We start from the raw sequence: 25,028 nt of genomic DNA on the forward strand, positions 1-25,028 counted from the left end.
TGGAAAGTGCTGCCAGAGGAGGTGGTGGAAGCAGATTCAATAGTAACATTACGAGGCATTTAAATGGGCATGTGAACAGGCAGGGAAGGTTAAGGACCATGAGATTAGTTTAAAATGACATCATGTTCAGCACAGACATGGTAGGCTGAAGGGCTTGTTCTTACATGTGCAGTTCTATGTTCTAAAACACCTAACATTCATCTGCCCTTCTCCCAAGTTCATATGAGGCTCTCCAACATTAAGTCATTACAGAATACGGGGAACAGTTTCAGTCACAGTTCACTCGATTCCTTGCTCCTATGAGGCTCTCCAACATTAAGTCATTACAGAAAATCGGGGGACAGTTTCAGTCACAGTACACTGGATTCCTTGCTCCTATGCTTCCTTCGAGTTCCCTCCTAGCCTTCATCTCTCGCTATTCACTTCCATGAGGCTGAAACTTAACTAACAATTTCTATCAAATACCATCTCAATAACCTTAAGAATTATATTCAGACACTTTCCTGTCTAATTACTTCACAAAATTCAGTAGATTTACTATAAACACGAGAAATTCTGCAGATGCTGGAAATCTAAAGCAACACACAAAATGCTGCAGGAGCTCAGCAGGTAAGGCAGCATCTATGGAAATGAATAAACAGTTGACATTTTGGGCCAAGCTCCTCCTTCAGGACTGGTCTTACTAGAGGTTATTCATTATTAAGAGACAATCCTGGAAACTATAGACTGGCAAGTGTAATGTCGGTGATAAGACTATTGGAGAGCATTCTTTAGGATTTATGAGAATTCTCTATAAGATCACCACGCATTCTGCTACACCCCTGTGAAAAAGGTCCCAACCCATTCAACTTTTCTCCATAACTCACTTCTTTTATGTCCTAGCAACATCCTTATAAGTTCCCTCTTCAAGCTTTCCAGTTTACATCTTTCCTGTAGCTGGGCAATTGAATCTGAACAGAATGTTCCAGATGCAGCCCTAGCAACATCTTGTACAATTCAACAGGCTGAAGGGCCTGTTCATGACCATGATCTCTGTGTAATGTACTCCCACACAAGCCAGTGCTTCACTCTACGTTAAATCACTTATCTACACACTTACGACATAGTGGGCTGTTAAGTGAACATATTTTGTTGGGTACCAGGACATTCTCTACCATGGTGTTGCCACACAAGAAGCCTTCTCAAAGGTAAAAAAGGAAACTGACTTACCCTTTGGCAATTTCTCAATGTGTTTCTGAATTTCCACATCAACAGCAAAATGTATGTACGTGTCTTCCTTTCTTGTAGCCACTGGGGTATCTTGTACAGGGGTGAGGTCTACTCCATTAATATCTGTGCAACAGAGGTATTAATATTTTGTAAGCATCAGAATTATATGGACTACAGACCCATTTCAAAGTGACCCTGCTTTACCTTTTACACTGACTGTCAGGTAGGGGTCAATGCACTGCCCTGCATCCTTGAGTCCAATTTTTTCTATCTTTATAGTGAGCAGAGCCATGCCTGGTTCAGAGGGCAGTCGTGGTAGGAGAGTACCTGAGAGCAGACATTACCACAGTATCAATGCTTGTGCCTTGCCATAATCAGAACACCCCCTGTACCGAGTATTCAAAACAGTGATTAAACATTACCCACTCCCCTCCCTTGCAGGTTTTAAATCACTGTTCATACATCTGGTGATTTCCATAATGTCCCAATATTTAGCACTGTGAGAAATGACCTTGCCATTTCTCACAACTGTTTCTCAGTGCCAGTGTATGTTCAATGTGGAAGTTGTTTTTATGTTGCTTTACTTAACACCATTGGCTGTGAAAGTGAGACGAAGTTGCAAGTTTTTGAGAATTACTTGGAAGAAGTTCTCCCAGCCTTTAACTTGTTTGGACAGAAGTCAGTCCATTATCATGCACAAATAGACATTCAGTGTAGGCAGCCTATTCAATACAGAAGGCATCAGAAAGGGCTCTCAGTTTCTCTACGAGGCTAGGAAAGAAATTGATACATGGGGGCAGGGAGCAAGGCTCAAGTAGTAAGTCACTGTGGAAGAGGATGCTGAAGGAGCCTCAGTAAAGGAAGATGTGGCTGAGATCCTGGATGGGCTCCGATTTGACACAGAAAGGGGCTTGGAAGGCTATAGTTAAAGTTGGTAAATCACTCAGACCAGATGGAATGCAACCCAGATTGCTGAGAGGGAGGGAATTGCTGACACTTATTACCACAGGCCTTGGAACATCACTGGAATCACGGCTGGTGCCTGAGGACCAGAAAATGGCAAAAATGAGACCTTTTTGCAAAAAGGGGTGCACACCGGCCCATTTAATTTCAGTGAAAAAGCTCTAGAAACAGTACCAGAGACAACATACAAACACAAGACTTAAGAAAACGAGTAAGTAACTCGCTCTGTCAATCAATAAAATCATTAATAAAATGGTGGAGGATGAAATTTAATTCGGGGAATCATGAAGTGTTACATTTTATGGGAAGAATGAGATCAGCCATTTTGAATGTGAATGCAGTTTTGAATGAGCTACAAGAATAGGGAGAATTGGGGGTACTTGTTTAGTTCCTTGAACATGGCAAGACAAATTAAGAAAGTAGTGTAAAAAAAAACATGGGATCCGGGGCTGTATAGGGCAGAGAAATGATGAAACAAATATGCAAGATTGCGAGGGGCATAGACAGAGTGAAAGCAGTCTTTTTGCCAAAAGGGGATGCTAAATGCAAGAGGGATCAGAGATGAGTGATTTTTTTCTTCAAAGAGTGGCTGTATTCAAATAAGCTGTCAGAAATAGTGACTGAAGCAACATTAGAAAGCTATCTAGATAAGTATATGAATAGGAAAGGTTTAGAAGGCTATGGGCAGTTGGGACTAGCTTACTAGGCATCACAGTCGGCATGAACAAGTTGGGCCAAAGACCTGTAACAGCAAAAAAAAAAGTTGTGATCAACCCTGATCAAACACTAGTTCAGCCTTAACTGAAGCATTGTGTCCACTTCTGGCACCAGCTTTGGTTTTGGCAAGGGTGCAAAAGGGAATGATTCTGGGAATGCAAAATGGAACAGAGGTTGAGGAGATTTGGCAGAGAGATTTCAAGAAATGGAAGGACAGAGAAGACCAAAGTAACTAATCCATTACGCAGAGGTCAACAACTAGGAGACAATAGACGGAGACAGGAGTCAGAGCCATACAGCAGGGAAACAGGCCGTTCAGTCCAACTCATCCTTGACAACCAAGATACTTTCTTGAGCTAGGTCTATTTAGATTTGACCCATCTGCCACTGCTACTGCGCGATCGAGAATCTCCAGAGACGAAGGCCCCAAATCCTCGGCTTTGCCTATTGCCGGGGCCAGGGTCGAAGCGCTCGGCAGAGATGGTGCTCGGTGTCGGACAGCTGGTCGGAGGCTTGGAGTTTTCGGACGGACTCGGAGTCGGACTGTGGTTGGATGCTTCCAGTATACTGCATCGGCAAGTTGGCGGCACTGGAGGTTTAATGTCTGCGTGAGGTGATGGGACTTTCGAGAGACTTTTACCGTGCCACAGTCTGTTCTTATCAAATTATGGTTGTTTTGCACTGTTGTAACTATATGTTATAATTATGTGTTTTTTGTTAGTTTTGAAGTCGGTTTGTCATGTATTTCTGTGATATCATTCTGGAGGAACAGTGTATCATTTCTTAATGCATGCATTACGAAATGACAATAAAAGAGGACTGTGTGTCCTCATAATCTAATATAATCTAAATCTTGATGTCCTCATGAAGGGTCTCGGCCTGAAACATCAACTGTTTACTCTTTTCCATAGATGTTGCCTGGTCTGTAATTTCCTCCAGCATTTTGTGTGTGTTGTCTCTAAATCTTTCCTATCTACAAAACTATGTCATACTACAAATAAATGCTATAATTATACCCACATGAGATTTTTTTTCATGAAAAATCAGAGTAGTTCAGATCTGGAGTACATAGACGATGTACACGCAGGTTCAACTACAGAGAGTTGCAAATACCTGAAAGTAAGGAATTGGCAGGCCATTGTGGAGTTGGACAAGCTGAATTAATCTTGCATGGTCTTCATAGGACAAATAGCCTCTTTCTGAGCCTTATGCTCTTACATCAGCCTGCCTCTGAATTTGAACAATCTAATACTGATCATGAATGTGATCTTGCTAGTTATTCTATCTCAGTACATTGTGGCAATATATAAACTATGTAATCACACTAACATTAATATTCAGTTTAAAAATAATCCAAATCTCCCCACCACACTTCTTTCTCTCAGAACATCTCTCTGACCACAACAAAAGGCAACAACCCAGCAAAGGCTCATCATCTTGCTCCTCAAAACCTCTCCACTATTCACATGGCACAGGCCAGGAGTGTAATGGAAGTCTCCACTTGTCTGGATGGGTGCAGATGCAACTACACAAACTCATTGCCACCCAGGACAACGCAGCCTGATTGACTGATTCCTATCTACCAGCCTAACCGTGCACTATCGTTATGTGAAAACCCATGACCTCTGCACCACATACAGGGTTTCCTCAGTCACACACCATCCCCACATGGAAGAATATCACAGGAAATTGACCACTGCTGGAACTCTCACAATAACTCTGAAGGATACTTCAACACAAGCATGCAGGAGATCCTAAAGGCAGCTCAATGCACTCAAAGGCATACTATAAGACCGGGAGCAGATAAGACTGGTCCATCTAGTCTGCTCTACCATTCAATCATGGCTGATCATTTCTTCCTCTCCTCAGCCCCACTACCTGACCTTCTCCCCGTAACCTTTGATGCCATGTTCAATCAAGAACCTATCAAGCTCTGCCTTAAATACACCAAACGACCTGGCCTCCACACTTGCCTACAGCAACAAGTTCACCACCACCTAGCTAAAGAAATTTCTCCACATCTGTTTTAAATGGACCCCCCTCTATCTTGATGCTGTGCCCGTTTTAGACACCCCCACCATGGGAAACATCCTTTCCACACTGACTCTGCCTAGGCTTTTCAACATTCAAAACTGTTCACAATGCCCAAGGTGAGGCCTCACTAGTGCCTTATAAAGCCCAACATCACATCCCTGCTCTTATATTCCAGACCTCTTAAAATGAATGCTAACATTGCATTTGCCTTCCTCACCACCGACTAACCTGCAAGTTAACCTTTAGTGTGTTCAGCACAAGGGCTCCCAAGTACCTCTGCAGCTCAGATTTTTGGATTTTCTCCGTTTAGAAAATTGTCTGCACATTTATTTCTACCACCAAAGTGCATGACCATGCATTTTCCAATATTGTATTTCATTAGCCCCTTTCTTGCCCATTTTCCTTAGTCCTTATTCAGCCTACCCGTTTCCTCAACACTACCTGCCCCTCCACCAATCTTCGTATCATCTGCAAACTTGGCAACAAAGCCATTTATTCCATCCTCTAAATCATTGATATAAAGCACAAAAAGAAGCGGTCCCGACAGCACTAGTCACTGGCAGCCAACCAGAAAAGGATCCTTTTATTCTCACTTGCTGCCTCCTACCAATCAGCCAATGCTCTAACCATGCCAGATTCTTCCCTGTAATACCATGGGCTCTTAAATTGGTAAGCAGCCTCATGTGTGGCACTTTGTCAAAGGTCTTCTGAAAGTCCAAATATACAGCATCCACTGGATCCCCTTTATCTATCCTACATGAAATCTCAAAAAATTCCAACAAGTTCGTCAGGCAAGATTTTCCCTTAAGGATACCATGCTGACTTTGTCCTATCTTGTCCCATGTCACCAAGTACTCCATCACCTCATCCTTTACAACTGACTCCAACATCTTTCTAACCACTAAGATTAGGTTAACTGGTCTATAATTTCCTTTCTGCTGCCTTCCTCATTTCTTAAAGAGTAGAGTGACATTTGCAATTTTCCAGTCCTCTGGCACCATGCCAGAGTCCAAGGATTTTTGAAAGATCATTACTATGCCTCCACAATCTCAACCACTAGCTCTTTCAGAACTCTAGGGTGCAGTTCATCTGGCCCGGGTGACTTATGTACTTTTAGGTCTTCTCAGTTTTTTTGAGCATTTTCTCCCTTGTAATAGTAACTGTACTCATTTCTCCTCCCTCACACCCTTCAACATCTGGCACACTGCTCGTGTCTTCCACAGTGAAGACTGATGAAAAATACTCATTTGGTTCATCTGTCATCTTCTTGTCCCCCATTATTATTTCTCCAGCCTCATTTCAGTGGTTTTATATCCACTCTCATCTCACTTCTATCTATCTATCTATTTATTTATAGAAACATAGAAACATAGAAAATAGGTGCAGGAGTAGGCCATTCGGCCCTTCGAGCCTGCACCGCCATTTATTATGATCATGGCTGATCATCCAACTCAGAACCCAGCCTTCCCTCCATACCCCCTGACCCCTGTAGCCACAAGGGCCATATCTAACTTCCTTTTAAACATAGCTAATGAACTGGCCTCAACAGTTTGCTGTGGCAGAGAATTCCACAGATTCACCACTCTCTGTGTGAAGAAGTTTTTCCTAACCTCGGTCCTAAAAGGCTTCCCCTCTATCCTCAAACTGTGACCCCTCGTTCTAGACCTCCCCAACATCGGGAACAATCTTCCCGCATCTAGCCTGTCCAATCCCTTTAGGATCTTATACGTTTCAATCAGATCCCCCCTCAATCTTCTAAATTCCAACGAGTACAAGCCCAGTTCATCCAGTCTTTCTTCATATGAAAGACCTGCCATCCCAGGAATCAATCTGGTGAACCTTCTTTGTACTCCCTCTATGGCAAAGATGTCTTTCCTCAGATTAGGGGACCAAAACTGCACACAATACTCCAGGTGTGGTCTCACCAAGGCCTTGTACAACTGCAGTAGTACCTCCCTGCTCCTGTACTCGAATCCTCTCGCTATAAATGCCAGCATACCGTTCGCCTTTTTCACCGCCTGCTGTACCTGCATGCCCACTTTCAATGACTGGTGTATAATGACACCCAGGTCTCGTTGCACCTCCCCTTTTCCTAATCGGCCACCATTCAGATAATAATCTGTTTTCCTATTTTTGCCACCAAAGTGGATAACTTCACATTTATCCACATTAAATTGCATCTGCCATGAGTTTGCCCACTCACCCAACCTATCCAAGTCACCCTGCATCCTCTTAGCATCATCCTCTTAGCATCCTCCTCACTGCTAACACTGCCACCCAGCTTCGTGTCATCCGCAAACTTGGAGATGCTGCATTTAATTCCCTCATCCAAGTCATTAATATATATTGTAAACAACTGGGGTCCCAGCACTGAGCCTTGTGGTACCCCACTAGTCACCGCCTGCCATTCTGAAAAGGTCCCGTTTATTCCCACTCTTTGCTTCCTGTCTGCTAACCAATTCTCCACCCACACCAATACCTTACCCCCAATACCGTGTGCTTTAAGTTTGCACACTAATCTCCTATGTGGGACCTTGTCAAAAGCCAATCAATCATACTTGAAAAACCTTTTACTATCCATTTTGATATTGTTTGCAGTGGCATGCTTTCATATTTCATCTTTTCTCTCCCAATGATTCTTTTAGTTGCTCTCTGTAGGTTTTTAAAAGCTTCCCAATCCTCTGTCTTTCCACTAATTTTTACTTTATTGCATGCCCTCTCTTTTGCTTTTACATTAGGTTTGAATTCCCTTGTCAGCCACAGTTATACTATTTTGTGATTAGAGTATTTCTTCATTTTTGGAATATATTCATCCTGCACTTTCCTCATTTTTCTCAGAAACTGACACCATTGTTGCCCTGCTACCATCCCTACCAGCATCTCCTTCCAATTTACTTTGGCCAACTCCTCTCTCATACCACTGTAATTTCCTTTACTCAACTGAAATACTGCTACGTCAGACTTTACTTTCTACCTATCAAATTTCAAGTTGAACTCATTCATATTATGATCACTGGCATAAGCACCTTCATACATGTCCTGTGGATGGATTGAAAAAGACCTGACAAATCTCATTTAAACACCTCATGCAATGGACAAAGCTGCTGACAATATGGCATGTCATGAGTTATACAGATCCTTCAGCCTAATAAGTCTTTGCTGACCAAGACACCCAATCTGCTTGTCCCACTTGCCCACATTTGAACCACACTTCTCTAAATCTTTCTTATCCATGTACCTGTCCAAGTGTCTTTTAAATGTTGTTAATTCACCTGCCTCAAACAATTCCTCTGGCAACTCATTCCATATACCGACCACCTCTGGACAAAAGGGCTGCCCCTCAGGATCCTATTAAATCTCTCAACTCTCACTCCAAACCTACGCCCTCTTGTTTTCAATTCCCCAAATCTGGGAAAAAGACAGAATGCATTCACTCCATTGATACCCCTCATCATTTTATACAGCCCTCTGAGATTACTGGCGTGGTACTTTAGCAGTTAGCATGATGCTATTACAGCATCTGCTGTAAAATTGGGGTTCAATTTCTGCCGCTGTCAGTAAGGAATTTGCATTTTTTCCCCGTGACTGCGTGGGTTTCCTCTACATGACCTCATTTCCTCCCATACTCCAAAGGTGCATGGTTAAGGTTAGTGAATTTGTGGGCATGCTACATTGGCTCCGGAATCATGGCTTCTTGTAGGCTGCCCAACACGATCCTCGCTGATTTCATTTGATGGAAGTAACACACTTCACTGCATGCTTTGATGTATAGATGACAAATAAAATTAATCTTTAATCAAATAAATAAAGTCCTAGCCTTTTCAACCTGTCTTTATTACTCAGTCCCTCAGGTCCTAGGAGCATCTTCATAAATCTTTTCTGTACTCTTTCCAGCTTTATGGCCCCTTAATGGTACGGTGATCAAAACTGAATATAATATTCCAAATGCAACATCACCAACATTCATAAATTGCACAATAATAGTCCCAATTTGTTTACTGAGTGCTCTGACTGACAAAGGCCAGCATTCCAAAAATCCTTCCTTACCACCCTGTATAGTTGTGATGCCAATTTCAGGGAACAATGTACTTATACTCTTAGATCCCTCTGTTCCACAATGCACCTCTGGACCCTGCCATTCATTGTGAAAGTCCTAGCCTGCGTTTTCTTTCCAACATGCAACATCTTGTAATTATCTGAATTAAACTCTATTTGCCATTCCTTGACTCACTTAACAAGCTGATCAAGATCCCACTGTAATTCTTGATAACTCTCAAGACTTGGACACTATTACCTCAATCCCGAGTGAGAGAAAAATCAAAGTTCTCCAAAATGGCCTCTCTCATATGAAAAATATTTTAAACATTGTTCTTTATTTTTGGCCTCTGACGAATTGCTTTAAATTTTACTATTTCCTTACAACTCCGATAGAGGTTATTCAGCCCATCACATCTCTGCCAGCTATCAGAGCAATACTGGTGTGAGGCAGTGTCTCTGCCAGCTGCACCAGTCAGAAAGGATTCAGCTCTGAGGGAATATGTGGAAGTACACTGCGTCATTGACCATAATACGGCAATGCCATAGTTCCTCCGAATGTTGTGATCTGTGTTCAAGTGAAAGTGAACTGTCTCTTCATCAGATTTTAGTTCATCTTGTACATTTTTTTTACTATTGCAAGTCACTGCTAGATATGAAGAACATCAAGTACTGTAGGTCTATCCCATCAGTGAGTTGGTCGATAGTGATGGAGCATGACCCAACAAACAGTGAGTGATTGTTTTGGATGTTTTTATTGCAAGACCCTGTTGGACATTGCTAACATAGAATACTGCAAGTCCAGTCACTAGTTCATTGGTGAGACCAATGATAGGGAAGCATGCGATGAGGACTAGACTAGACCATGGGTTCGCTGCAGACACAGCAGCCTATTGCAATCACCCAGGAGAAGAGACCTGAGGTGGTGTGGGAGAGGGAAGGAGCCTCTGCTGAGCACCCTGTGCCATCACTGTTTCCTTTTCTTTCGGAAAGCCATCTCATACTGCTTTGTCCATTGCCATCTGTAGTAATGATTTCAAGGAGTGCAGCACGGTAACCAGGTTTGGTTATAGTAATTGACAAATCCTAAAAAGGACTCAACTGTGACACGTGCTTTGGCCTTGGGTCATCTACCATAGCTTCAATTTTCTCAGCACACTTGCGTAATCTTAGTGCATCAATTGTGCAACCACAGTAAGTGATGTTTGGTTTAAAGAATTCACACTTGTGTCAGGCTTTGAGCCCATAATCTTCTAATCTTTTTAATATTGTCCTAAGATTTTGGAGATGCTCCTTGTCATCTTCACCAGTAACAATGACGTTATCCAGGTAACACAGTATCTGGGCAGCCTTGCACCACCTGGTCCATAGCTTTCTACTAGATTGCAGGTACAGATGTTACTCCAAAAATAAGCCTATTATAGCGATAAAGCCCTCTGTGACTGTTTATGATGAGAAACGCTTTGGACTCTTTTTCCATCTCCATCTGTAGGCATGCCTCAGCTGTCCACTTTACTGAAGTGTTTCCCTCCAGAAATGTTTGCAAAGATATCCTCTATCCTGGGCAAAGGGTATTTATCTATTTTCAGTACTGGATTGACAGTGACCTTAAAATCACCACAGATCCTGATAGACTCATTCTTTTTGGCTACTGAAACCACTGGCATTGCCCATAAGCTCCACTCAACCTTGGAGTTCCTTTAGCCTCCATATGATCTAGCTCACTGGCTACTTTATCGCAGATGGTATAAGGAACCAGACGGGGTTTGCAAATCCTGGATGTGGTACTTTCCTTTAAAACTACTTTATCCTTGACATGTTTGAGTTTTCCAGTGCCATCCTTGAACACTGCTATGGCATCATCCAGTACATTTCATAATTTGCTTTCAGTTGATTCTATTGCAGGGGATGTGGCATGCAGATAGTTGATGGATCTCCACTTAAGTTGTAGTTGTCTCAGCCAATTATGGCCCCATAATGCTGGCCCTCCTGATTTTACCCCAGTGTGGCTTGTTGGTTGTTGTATTCACTGTTATGAATGTCAGTCCCACAAGAGTCATCTCTTCTCCAGTATTCGTTCTATATTGGATATTTGTAGGCTTCAGTTCAGTATCTTTGAAATGACGTTCAAATTCATTTTGTGAATTTCTGAAACAGCTGATCCAGTGTCTAATTCCATTTTAATTAATTTGCTTTTCATTTCTGGTGTAGGCCATACTACTTGTCTCTGGTTAGTTCTCACATTGTAAATCTCAAGATTACCTAGTTCTGTAAGTTTCGCCTTTAAATCTGTATTGGTCTAGTGTACATGAGCCCCTACCACAGTAGTAACCCAATCTGTTTGACAGGCCAGCTTCTGTTTGGACATTGCAATTCTGTTCACTCTAACTTTCACTCCTGACTGCAACTCAATTATGTCTCTGCATGCTCTTTCTACTGATAAAGTGATTTGAACTGCTCTTTGAAATTGAAGTTGTGTTTCAGTTTGGAGCCTCTTTTGAATGTTTTCTTGTAAGATTCCACAAACTAAATGATCTCTCAGTGCATCTTTAAGCCCATTACCAAACTGACAATGCTTGGACAATCTCTTCAATTCAGATACATACACTGAAATGGACTCCCCTTACTTTTGATTCCACTTATGAAATCTAAAGCATTCTGCAATCAAAAATGGTTTCAGTTCTAAATGTTCCTGCAATACCTTCATGATATCAGCAAAGGTCATTTTGGCTGGTTTGGTTGAAGCAGTTAAATTTCTAGGCAAATTACATGCTTTTCCACGAATTACACTCAGCAAAACCTGCACTTACTTCTCATTAGCTATTTCATTTGTTTCAAAATACTGCTCAATTCATTCAGTATATATCACCCAGTTATCTGTTGTGCAATCAAATGTGGCTATTTTTCTGATGTAGCCAGCCTTTTAAAAAAATCATTAATACCATCACACGGTACTCACTGCTTAAGAACCCGTGAATTTGTCTGATTTCTGCCTTTTGTTTAAAACTGGACCTTCTGTCTCTTCCCCTTTCAAAGACAAGCTGTGTTGTTTTTTTTAAACTCGAACAACTTTCTGCATTTCAACAGTTAGGTAGCCATCTCGGGTTTGTTTTAAAACTTACTCATCACCACTGTTATGCTTTGTAACTCCAAAACATACAAGTAATTGAAAGAAAACACGGAGCCAGGAGATGCATGTCTAGTTCCGTTTTTACTTTAGTGAGGAGCGCATTTATGACATAGGCCATTCACATACTTTTACATATAACCTGTCATGAATTATGTAAACAAAGAATGCTTAATCAAACAATGTATTTATAATATTAATCAAATATTACTGAAATAGAAATACACAACATGTGGGACATCAATAAACATTGGTGAACAGTCTATTTTCCTTTAAATTGGCTACATGTGGGCAAGGTAGTGAAGGCATACAGCATGCATATCCTTACAGGTCTAGGCATAGAATATAAAAGTTATGTTGCAAGTTTACAAAACACCCACTGGACCACACTTCAGTATTATGTGCCGTTCTGGTCACTACACTAAATTAGAGATGAGGTTGTGTTGGTGAGAGTGCAGTGGAGATTCATCTGGATATTGCTTGGATTGAAGGTTTTAATTATTGGGAAGGTTTGGATAGGTTGCTTTGTTTTCCCTGGAGTGAAGGAGACTGAGGGGTGATTTAATAGAGGCGTGTAAAATAATCAGAGGCATAGGGAGGGTAGATAAACAGAATCTTTCCCCCATGGTTGGAACAAGAGGGTAGGAATTTAAGGTGAGAGGAAGGAATTTTAAAAGGGATCAGGGAAGTTCTTTTTAAAGAATGAGTAGTTGACATCTGGAACTCACTGCCAAAGAAGGTGGTGGTATCAGATATAATCACCGCATTAAGAGACACTTAGAAAGGAAAGCATGGCAGGATATGGATCCAGTGCAGGTAAATGGGATTCACATAGATGAGCAAAAAGGTCAACATGGACATGGTGTACCAAAGGACCTGTTACTCTGTTATCAATTCAATGTTGCACGAGACCAGGCAAGCTTACAGCGTGAACCTTTGGATACAAGGGTGGGATGGTGGGGAAGGATCATTGCAAGAAGTCATCCTGTTTCCTGTTGTGCTCTCTGATATTCTAGTCACCAGGTACAAGTACAGTACAGTGGCAGAACTAATACCACAACAGACCCACATCTACTCTTTGGACACATGCTCCAAACTTATACATTTCATCCACCATCACAGCAATACACATAACGCTGGAGGTATCTGCCTGACCTGCAGAGATCTATGGAGGGAAGTGGACAGTTTATGTTACAGGTCATAAGCCTTAATCAAAACTAGAAAGAAAAAGGGGAGACCGAAGACAACTCCAATTGATGTAGCAAACCCCTTGAACAAACTGTGCAAACATTCTTCAGGATTATCACTGTCCATGTGAGGGGGCAAAGAAATGGAAAACTTAAAAGGCAGCAACATTTTTAAAGAGGATAAACTTTCAACAAAAATAACTTGCATTTCTAAAACACCTTATACAGTAAAACACCCCAAGGAATCACGTGGCATGCAGGATAGGAGATATTAGAACTAATAATTGAAACATACTGCTGCCACAAAACAACAAATTTCACAACATATGACAGTGATAATAAACCTGATGCTGATTTGATTCTAATGGCTTGGCCAAACAATCAGGTGCACATGGAGCAGTGGCAGAGAACTGCACAAAGACAAATTGATCTTGGCAGCATGAAGGGAATGCAAGAGGCCAGAAATGGTTATTGAAGGTTGAAGAAGGTCTGCAAAGAGAATGGTTTGTAAAAAAGTTAATTTGCTGGACTAAGGAGGGCCAGTGGCGAGGAAAGGTCAGGAGACCAGTGGAGTTGGGTATTCTGCAGGAACAACATGTGGATGCAGCTTCAGGAATGGACGAACAAAACTAAGAGCAGTTGAGAAAAAGTCTGAAGGTACATTCTGCACTCTTGCCAATGGATTTCCAATCATTACAATCTACTTTTCTGTAAAGATGAAAAGATTAATGACTGAAGTAAAAAGGTTGATTTGACCCCACAGAACAAACCCATCATGGTAAATATCAGAAGCAACCCCATTACCTTCTACAGCTCCTAGGGTTAGAACGCAGGACATGCAGATCAGAAGCAGGTGAGCCAACAGAACCAGACCATGCAGATGAAAGACAGGATCACATGTTAATGCATCAGCTTAATACCACCTGCAACCCCAACACGCCGCAATTATACAGTGATGGCAAAAGACTAGCTGTGAACACGAAGCAGAACAAGTAGTAAAAGTTGCCAAAAAGACACAAGTTTTCAAGTCACGATTAGGTCATGAGTTTGCACAACTCCCCTGATCCCCATCATCATGGGGAGGAACTGAAGAAACAGCTTCGGTGGGGGGGGGGGAACAGAAATCAATCATCTCAGTCACGGTCCCTACACTGGCAATAGTAAGTGGTAAAGTGTCTTTTAGTCCTTTCTCACTTAGTATGGGGGAGGGGTGGTAATGTGTATCCTTTAATCCCTGGTGGGTCACTGACAGTTGATATCAAGGCTAAGGGTATGCTTGGGTACAGTTGAAGGTTGTTCATAACATGTTATTAGAACAAAAGTGCTCTTATCTGGGTACTTAACTGGAATGGAGTCTGTGAAAAGTAAGTGAAGAAAATGCACAGATAATGACCTTGTTCTGATTTGGAGGGGCCTGGGGAGGCTGGATCAATACAGGGCACACTGCTCTACAGCACCCAGTGAACACTGTCACCAAAGCAAAACAGTTTCACAGGTAAAGGGTGACTCTGGAGAAGCACTCAGCAATACAGGGAGTTTGAGCGGGTTTGTTGAACTAGAGAGCACACTGGTGGAAATGAAGAACATAGTGTACAAAAAAAGGCAGAGTAACGAACAGAATGAAATAGAATTGTGGAAAATGGATAGTCTAATTCATTGATTTTTAAAAATATCTGTCCCCATTTAAGGACTATCAAGTGTTTCTGTTTTAGGGCAGAGATGAAAATAGTAGATAATAAATAAAGTAGAAGGAATCCCATGGGAATATTTCCCAGTGTACACAATCTATGAATATGAACCTGTCCTTACTGAAAGTATGGCAGAATTTCTTAAGGAAAACAATAGCTTTCTCACTGTGACAGGACTGTTATTACTCAATAAATGAATGAAGAACAGTTTAACCAAACAGTCCCAAATATTTTTACATATGTGGAAACAGTTGTGTCTGTCAAACTAACAAGTGGGGTTTTATCTGGAACAGTAAGCATTAATGATGCATTGTGATTTTTTACAAACCATGTGGATGAGTGTATCTCAGAGGCTCTATCACCTGGTTACAGAGCAAGGTGGAGTGTAGATGAGTGGCAGGGAAGTCAGAAGGGACAATGGAAATGTAAGAGAGAATAGGTTACGAGGAAGTAAGACGGAAGGGGATAATGGGATTGATCTGAGAGCTGGCATGAACTCAAAGGGTCAACTGTCACAAGGAAATGTAAGCAAGTCTACAGTTCACCCATCAGCACTGCTATCATCTACTGAACGATAAAACCTAGAGGACTGCTGAGACTGGTTTGCTGCTTTCCTCACAACTCAGTGGGCCATTTAACCTTGCACACAGAAAGGAGAAAGGACAGTGGCTTCAGACTGAACGTTCATAGGTGGGGAGAGTTCACCACCGAGTAAGGGTAAAGCTATCCAGGGATATTCCCTGCTATAGAGATGATAAATCCTACTTCACTGGAACAGATAAGAACCAAGTTGAATCCCTTCAGCACTGTGAATGCTTCTCTCTGATTCCTATCAAAGGGTTAACAGGACAGATAGCCATATATCGCCAGTTTTATTCAATTCAGCACTCATCATTCCGCCTTCATCGACAAGTTCAGACATTCAAGTACAGGAATCATTGCCCCATTAGCCAACCTGGAACTCTGGTAGTGAAGAAGTCAGGGGTTCCTGCTCCGCCATCCTCCTCTTCCTCAAACTCCAAGTTCTCCTCTTCTCCAGGTGCCAAGATTTTCCTGTCACACAAATCAAAACCAACGCTTATGAAGATTCCCAGCCTCTGGCAACTTATCCTCAACTCAAAATAAATTCAAAGGCTACAGGAGGTTGAGCCCATAAGTTGAAATGTGGGACCACACAGACAATGAGCTGCATTTCATTACATAAAACTCCTAACAATTCAATGCATCACAACCTGTCCTTGTAAATGGCTATTTCTACATCAAGAGAGTTCGATGCACCCCCTATCCCCTGGAAAGACCTGTGAAGGTGAAAGGATTCCTTGTTCATTGATTCGTTACTATTAAGTTCTTTTTTTTAAATTAGGAGACTATTTAAATATTTGTTGAACAATAAACAATCTGCAGGAAGATCTCAGTGGCTTGAGCAGAAGGAAGAAAGGCTTTTGAGATATTTTAGATTGAAACCCTGAATCAGGACTGAAAGGCGAGATGGCTGGTATAAAAGAGTAGTGAAAAAGCATTCTGGGATGATAGGTTGGTTGATGAAGGGTGTAAGATAATAGGTAGGTTATTGCCTCATAAGGGAGGGGAGCAAGGTTTCAAACTGAAACGTCAACAACTCCTCACCCACCCCAACATATGCTGCTTGACCCACCGAGTTCTTCCACAGATTGTGTATGTTCCAAATTCCAGTTTCTGCAGTCTCTTATGTCTCCATTGTAAACATTTATTGAAAAAGGGAACAGCTTGGGTAATTAAAATACTAAATGGCCACCCCAACTATGCCCATCAGCATTAGTAACTGCAGCCATTGAGTGTCTTGTGAACCATCTAGGACCTCTAACCTACAGAGGAAAACTAAGCTAGCCCAGGACATCAGTAAGAAAACCACTCTTCTCTGTTCACAGAGAAGACAATTTCATCAAACCACAGGAACAAGAATTCAACAACAATGTGATCACCAAAGTCATTAGAGAAACCCACCATAAATTAAAGATTCATTCAGTTATCAAGCAAAATGAAGTGTTATTTTAGTTATTCACTTAACTAGGACAGAAATCAGCTGATGCAGCAGAAAAGAAAGTGGATGGAAAGCAAGCTGAGGCTCTGTGGCATGAACAAGTCATGGACAAATCCTGATAGTCTGTTGGAAAATCGCATGCCCACAAGAAAGAGAACAGAAGCAACTCATTATCAAGATGGATCAATTTTATTAAACTAAGAGTTTTAATGGACAAGATGCCAAATTAAATCATTTACCTTATAGGGACAGGTTGAACATCAAAAGGAAAATCTTTGTTATAAGAAAGAATGTTCTTTAAAACTGTAAAGAAAAAAAGGAGAAAACAAACCAATGTCTACTATTAAAAGCAGCAGTGCAGGTAAATATGGGCTTTCACCTCCAGACCCTGTAGTAGTTTTCAAACAGACAGATTTAATCTTTAAACTTTGCAATCATATTGGAATTCAAGTGGTTAAATTACTGGACTAGAATCCAAAAGAGTCAACAATTGATTTGAAGCCCCAATTCAAATTCCACTACAATAATTATTAAGTTCAGAATTTCCAGAAACCTGGTATCAGTTACAGTGATCCTGAAACTCAAAATCTGCCTTAAAACCATCTTATCCATACTGTTCTTCAGGAGATGAAGCCAGCATCCTCTCCCAGATCTGGTCCCCTTTATTCCAGACCTAAAGCCATGTAATTGACTCAAAACATGCCACGTTAGGGGCATATAGGGATGGGAAATAAATGTGTAATCCCCTAGATGAATAAATTAATAATCTTTGACTGTTGCAATCATATCTTAACCCACACTAATTTCACTTATGATGATGCTTAAATGGATGCAGGAATTTAACTGCAATCACATTTAAGAATCTTTGACAGTGTTTTGATGTCCAAATCTCTAGTTCTCTTGAAGGAGAGGATGCAGAAAATAGCTATGGCACAACCTGTGTAAAATAATCTACCAATTTCCACCATCTTTAATGGGATCCTACCACCAAACACATCTTTACTATACCTCCCCTTCCATGCTCCACTTTCCATAGGGATCGCTCCTTCTGTGATTCCCCCAACCATTCATCCCTCTCCACACATCTCCCGCCTGGCACATATACCTGGAAGCAACACATGCTAACCTGCTATTCACCTCCACCCTTACCTCCATTCAAAGCTCCAAACAGTTGTTCCAAGTGAGACATCACTTCACCTGCAAACCTATTGGGATAATCTATTACATCCAGTTCTCCCAATGCAGCCTCCTCTACATCGGTGATAAGCAACTATACTGGCGGACTGCTTTGTCAAGCACCTGCACTCCATCTGCCAAAAATGGAATTCCTGGTGGACAACCATTTTAATTCCTATCCTTACTCCTAATCCAACATGTCGGTCCACGGCCTCCTCTTTTGCCATGATGAGGCCACTCTCTGGAGGAGCAACACCTCATTCCATCTGCGTAGCTTCCAACCTGATGGCCTAAGCATTGATTTCTCCTTCCAGTAATTCTTTTGTTCCCTCCCCTTCCCTCTTCTTCAATCCTCCATTCCAGACTCTCATCTCTTCTTCTCAACTGCCTATCAAACCCCCCCACCACCACCCCGGTGCCCCTCCTTCTTCCCTTTCTACCATGGTCCATTCTCCTCTATTGGATTCCTTCTTCTCCAGCCCTTTACCTTTCCCACACACCTGGCTTCACCTATCACCTTCTAGTTATTCTTCTTCCCCTCCTCCCACCTTTTTATTCTGACATCTTCCCCCTTCCTTTTCAGTCCCGAAGAACAGTCTCAGCCTGAAATGTCAACTGTTTATTCATTTCCATATTCTGTATGGTGCTGCCTGATCTACTAAGTTCCTCCAGCATTTTGTGTGTGTTGCTCTGAAGTAACCTGTCATTCAATTTTGTGAAGTTATCATGGCATCATGATAAAGCAATAGTTCACCCCTCCGTAGGATAGATTGGGTCTGGTTCACTGATACCTAATTTTTTGTAATGCATTTACAAGAATGTTGCCAGGATGCAAGGGATTAGAATGAGAATCTAATCCCTTGGGAGAATGGGCAAGCAAGAACTTTATTCCTTGCAGTGCAGGAACCTGAGGTGTATAAAATCATGAGTGGTATAGGTAAGGTTACATAGGCACACATACTTTCCCCCAGTGAAAATATATCAAAAACTAGTGGCCACAAGGTTGAGGTGAGAGGGGAAAGATTCAAAGGACCTGAGGGGCAACTTCTTCATAGAGGGTGGTGGGAATATGAAACAAGCTGCCAAAGGAAGTGGCAGGGGCAGGTACAATAAAAACTAAAATGACACTTTCCCATCCATATACCTACCTAAGTGCAGGCAAGTGAGTCTAGATCAAATGGGCGGGCATATTGGTGAGCCTGAATGAGTTGGACCAAACGGTTTGTTTCCCTGTTATTTATTTTATTTTTTAGTTTATTTAGAGATACAGCATAGAGTTAGAATCAGGGCCTGGTTTAATATCACCGGCATTTGTTGTGAAACTTCTTGTTATGTGGATGCATTGTGTGTGTGTGTGTGTGTGTGTGTGTGTGTGTGTGTGTGTGTGTCAGTGTGTGTGAGTGTGTGTGTGTGTGTTTGTGTGTGTGTGTGAGAGTGTGAGTGTGTGTGTGTGTGTGTGAGTGAGTGTGTGAGTGTGTGTGTGAGTGTGAGTATGTGTGTGAGTGTGTGTGTGTGAGTATGTGTGTGAGTGTGTGTGTGTGTGAGAGAGAGAGATTTATGAATGGACATTGAACACATGAACACCTCCTCATTTCTTTTTTTTTTGCACTGCTTATTTAACAATATATATAATAAGTTAGTATTCATGGGTTCCAATGTCCATTCATAAACCTGATGGCAGGGGGAAAGAAGTTGTGAAGTTGTTCCTGAATAGTTAAGTGTGTGTCTTCAAGCTCCTGTACCTCCTCCCCAGTGATAGCAATGAGAGGAGGGCATGTCCAGAGTAACAGGGGTCCTTAATGACGGTTGCCACCTCTTTGAGGCATCGCTCCTTGAAGATGCCCTGGATGCTGGGGAGGTTAGTGCCCAGGATGAAACTGGCTGAGTTTACAACTTTCTGCAGCTTATAGGTCCTTCTGGCCCTTTGAGTCATGCCATCAGCAACCCACCTATTTAACCCTAGCCTAGTCACTGGACAAGTTACAATGAATTAACCTACTCACCAATACGTCTTTGGACTGTGGGAAGAAATCAGAGCACCCGCAGGAAACCCATGCATTTCACAAGGAGGACATAGAAACTCTTTACAGAAGATGCTAGGATTAAACTCTGAACTCCAATGCTCCAAGCTATAATAACACTGTGCTAACCACTACGCTACCGTGATGCCCTTTTGTCACTCTATGACTATAACACTGAGGCTACCTTTGCAACGTGACAGCTGGAACTTTACAGCAGACTGTGAGGTGATTATACAACTGAGGCCACATCTTCACTCAATTTCACCACAATGGCCCAGAATTTCCAGCAACCCACGTCTGAGCCTGACTTCTGGTGCTGTCTACGCAAACTCCACACATCCTCCCTGTGGATACAAGGTCACCCCTGGGTGTTCCAGTTTCCTCCCGCATCCTGTAAATTACCCTTGGGATGGGTGAGTGGCAGGACAATCAGGAGGAGCTGAGGAGAAAGTGAAAGATAACAAGTTACAGAGATAGAAGAGGGGGAGTGGGATAGATTCTGCTGGAAGCTACCTTCAGCTCACTGGACCTAATGGCTTCCTGTAAGCAAGTTTAATTTAAATAGGCAAGTTTTGAATCTCTCTTTTGCAGGTACCCATCTTAAAAATTTGCTAAACATGTAATCAACTCATGGGTCCCTCAGTGCTGGGTTGATAACAAGTTGTTTGGAGATGCAGGTCAGCAGCCCTAGGTAATGCTCCCTGGCAAGCAGTTTCAGAGTTACTTCCAGCAACTTTAACAAGATCCTTACTATATCTTAGATAGGGATCATTTACAACAAGGGGAACATCAAGCATGTAATGTTAAAGAATAGTCATGCTGCCAAAAGAAGCATTTATGGCAGGGACTGAGTTTAATTGTGTCTTTAAGGTCAGTGGTAGCTCGTCTCTGGGTTCCAGACAAATACTTGAACATGTAATAACAAAGGGAAATAAACTATACACGTTAAAACAATTAAAAATATAATTCTGGAAACATTCAGCATGTGATGCAGCATCTGTAGAGGGAGAAACATTGTTAACCCTTTATCTGACTCAAATCATTAATTCTGTTCACTCTCCACAGACGGCATCCGATATCACTAAGTATTTCCTGGACAGGATCTTCAGTGCCATTCTCTGGGAGTGCAGCACAATTGCTGCCACCATCTTTCAAATCAATAAGGCTCTCTCACTGAGAAATTAAAGATTTTACAGCTCTATCCACACTGGACGGAGAGTTCATCAATCATGTTCCTCGGTCCTCACCAAGCTTTCTCTTACAAAGACCTTGACAGAAGATTCGGTGTAGGGCAGCTACTCCGATCGAAGACTATAGGACTAAATATTCGCAAAGAGAGCCAATAAAATTACTAAAATATAGAGGAAATAGAAGCAGGGGCAGACCATACCACCCTGATTCAATAAAATCACGGTTCATATTTTACCTCAGCAGCACTTTTCTGCACTAATCCCATATATCTTGATTTTTACAAAGAAATAGTCATTTGAACCATGATTTAAGATTAAAGCAAATAATTAAGCTGGCAGACATGATCACTTTTTGGAAAGAGAAATGAATATAAATGTTGACAGGTTTTGCTTCAATTATGGGAAGACTGTACCTGGAGCTGCTGGTCATGAAGGACGTTCAATGTATTGGAAACATCTCAGAAAAGGTTCATCTGGAACGTGTTTTGAGGAAAGACCGGAGAAGATAGGCTTGTATCTGTTGGAGTTTTAAGAAAGGAGAGGGGACAATGCAAACAAACAAGTTCCTAAAAGGTCTTGGCAAGGACAATGAGGTGAAGGTCAGAATCCAGAATTCAGAATCAGGTTTAATATCACTGGCATATGTCATGAAATTTGTTGTACAGTGCAATACATAATAAAAACACTACAAAATTAAAGAAGTGGTGCAAAAAGAGAAGTGAAAAATAGTGAGGTAGTGCTCAGTTCATTATCCAATAATAAATCTGATGACAGAGAGGAAAAATCTGATCATAAAATGCTGAGTATGTGTCTTCACACTCCTACACCTCCTCATTGTTTAAAGCCAAGGGCTCAGCCATTTAATGTGAGTCAAAGTGTTCTGAGGAGATCACAAGTCTTTGTATTCTCTTCCATGAAAGGCAGTGGAAGAGGTAGCTTTGATTATAATTGGGAAAATGGAGTTAAGGATTTTATTGCCTGGCGGGAGTTGAGTGACCTGATCCTGCTAATTCATAGGCTCCTAAATGGAGGTTGATGAAGAAAACATTCTGGAATCTTTCAAGAGGCAGGTAAATGCTGAGATAGGATTAACAAATGGACATCAAGTATCACTCAGCTATACTTATTTTTATGAGCCAGAGTTTAGCACAATCTAGTTTACTGATGTATTGCTTTTACTTTTCTAATTGCATTGCGGTATCAATGTGACAAAACAATTTAGCTAAGTTGCCATCAGCAAAGGATGCTGTTTTACAAGTCTTTATTGTAGAGATGTTGCTTAGGACAGGATTTCTGAACATGGATTCCTGGCGACAAGGTCACCAGAGGCAGGCAAAAGGAGAGAATCAAGGCAAAGAGTCAAGGTGAAAGTTGTATGGGTGCAGAGGAAGGTTCAGAAATCACAGTCAAATTTGATGCATCCAGTGATCAGGCTGAACATTTCTGACATGTCAGTCCTTGGCTTCCTCTATTGTCTCACGATGAGGCCACACTCAGGTTGCAAGAGCAACACCTTATATTCCATCTGGGTAGCCTCCAACGGATGGCATGAATATCGATTTCTCAAGCTTCTGGTAATGACCCCCCCCACACCCCCACTTCACCATTACACATTCCCATTTCCCTCTCTCACCTTACCTGTCCATCACCTCGTTCTGGTGCTCCTCCCCCTTCCCTTTCTTCCATGGCCTTCTACCCTTTCCTATCAGATTCCCCCTCCTCCAGCCCAATCAACTTCTCAGCTCCTTACCTCACCCCTCCTCCTCCAGGTTTCACCTATCACCTTGAATTTCTTCCTCCCCTCTCCCCATCTTCTTACTCTGACTTCTCATCTTTTTTTCTCCAGTCCTGATAAAGGGTTTCGGTCCAAAACGTTGACTGTTTACTCTTTTCCATAGATGCTGCCTGGCCTGCTAAGCTCCTCCAGGATTTTGTGTGTGTTACTTGAACTCTTTCACTGTTAGTAGGATCTGACTTTATCACTCAATAGATCAGTATTGTACAGAGAGTTTCCCAGGCCCAACCTTAATCAAAAGCATGGCAGTTTATTTACAGAAGAAAAGGACAGATGACTTCTGAGTAGCATTAGTTCTGAACAGACAAGGGTTCTCCTATGTTGCAGCACGACACTGTACTTCCCTGACCATGATTCAATTCCCAAGAGATACTCACTTGGTTCTAGCGTCTTCAAATCTTCCAATTTGAATGCTTCCTGAGATTGTGTTGTCTATAAAATTTAAAAATAAAGAACAAATGCTCATTATGGCCTCAAAACAGTACGGTAGCAATGTGGTTAGCATAATGCTATGACAGTACCAGGAGTTTGTGCGTTCTCCCCGTGACCATGCAGATTTCCTCCAAGTGCTCCGGTTTCCTCCCACAGTCAAAGACATACAGGTTAGTAGTAACTGGTCACATAGGTGTAACTGGGCAGCAGGGCTCATTGGGCCGAAGGGCCTGCTGCTGTGCTGTATCTCTTGAAAAAGATCACACTGTGTGGCAAGTGGCAACACTGTACATCTCCAGAAGGAACACAACAAGCTGAAAGGGGTACAAATGACTGCAGACGTTAGAATCTAGAGAATAACACAGAAACTGCTGGAGGAACTCAGCAGGTAAGGCAGCATCTGTGGAGAGTTGCTTGAAACTTACATTAGTGCAAACCTCAAATCAATCCATAGCAATTACATACTGTACGCCCAAAGTTCAGTCACTACTAAAAAGGCAATTCCAAACACCAATTTACACATAGCAAGATCTCACACACAAATAGCATAGAAATAATCCCATTTGAGAGTGTTGGATGAAAGACAAATATTGGTTAAAATACTTTGACCATGGGACCTGTTGCTTTCAAGAGCAATCAGGGCCAGTTTAACACTAACTTTAGTACACAACGCTCCATTAAAAACAGTGAAAAAAAACAAGAAGGGTAAATATTACATTAAATGAAAATATCGAATAAAAGGTCCCCAAATCTGTTCAAATTTAAATGAAGAATCATAAAGGTTACTTCTAATTTTCTCCAAATTCAAACATAAAATCGTCTGAGAAAACCAAAAAAAGGTTTTAAGTTTAACTCTGTTTGGTTTCAAGTTAGCCCATTGCTTTGCCTTGCTTTTAGTTAGCTGCACGGTGGGTTTTTTTTTTGGGGTTTTTTTTTCTTTTTTTTCCATTGATATATATAAAATTTAGTATACTATTATGTTATCTTGGTTTCTTATGTTTAAATTACATTGTTTGTAGTATTTTCTTTTTGGTATTGATATCTTTTGGAATTTTATTATACTTTAACATTGTATTAATGTTTATATGGCTTACCTTTTTTGTATACTTACTCAATAAAAAGATTTAAAAAGAAAAGAAAGTACACAACGCTCTAACTCACCGTGGCATTATTTGTTAAGAATTGTTAAATCTGATTCAGATTAGTTTTTTTACATCAGGATGCAATGAAAATTCTTGCTTGCGTGAAACTCAGAGTGAACAGTATACATGCTAACAGTAAATGCAGCGATGAGCACGAGTACAGAATGGTGCAAAGACAGTAGTGCAATCTAAAGTAGTGCAAACTGTCGAGAGAAGTAGAATTAACAGTCCAAGAATGTGGCAGCACCACCAGGGAGGGGGTGTGAAAGAAGGAGACACAACAGACCACAGA

At 41.5% G+C, this 25,028-nt stretch overlaps 1 protein-coding gene across 2 annotated transcripts in view; it reads right to left on the reverse strand.

Moving 5' to 3' along the window:
* Window positions 1–25,028, reverse strand: part of aida (axin interactor, dorsalization associated) — a 107,588-nt gene that overhangs the window by 11,634 nt on the left and 70,926 nt on the right. The window contains exons 4-9 of one of the 2 annotated variants that reach the window (XM_063040563.1): window positions 23,540–23,594; window positions 17,220–17,283; window positions 15,916–16,013; window positions 14,077–14,088; window positions 1,414–1,536; window positions 1,210–1,332 (exon numbers count right to left, since the gene is read on the reverse strand). In XM_063040563.1, the coding sequence (XP_062896633.1) occupies window positions 1,210–1,332; window positions 1,414–1,536; window positions 14,077–14,088; window positions 15,916–16,013; window positions 17,220–17,283; window positions 23,540–23,594 (475 nt within the window). The remainder of the gene's footprint in view (window positions 1–1,209; window positions 1,333–1,413; window positions 1,537–14,076; window positions 14,089–15,915; window positions 16,014–17,219; window positions 17,284–23,539; window positions 23,595–25,028) is intronic. The other variant, XM_063040564.1, reaches the window with a different exon arrangement.

This window comes from Mobula hypostoma, chromosome 2, assembly GCF_963921235.1.
Source record: "Mobula hypostoma chromosome 2, sMobHyp1.1, whole genome shotgun sequence".
NCBI lineage: Eukaryota > Metazoa > Chordata > Chondrichthyes > Myliobatiformes > Myliobatidae > Mobula > Mobula hypostoma.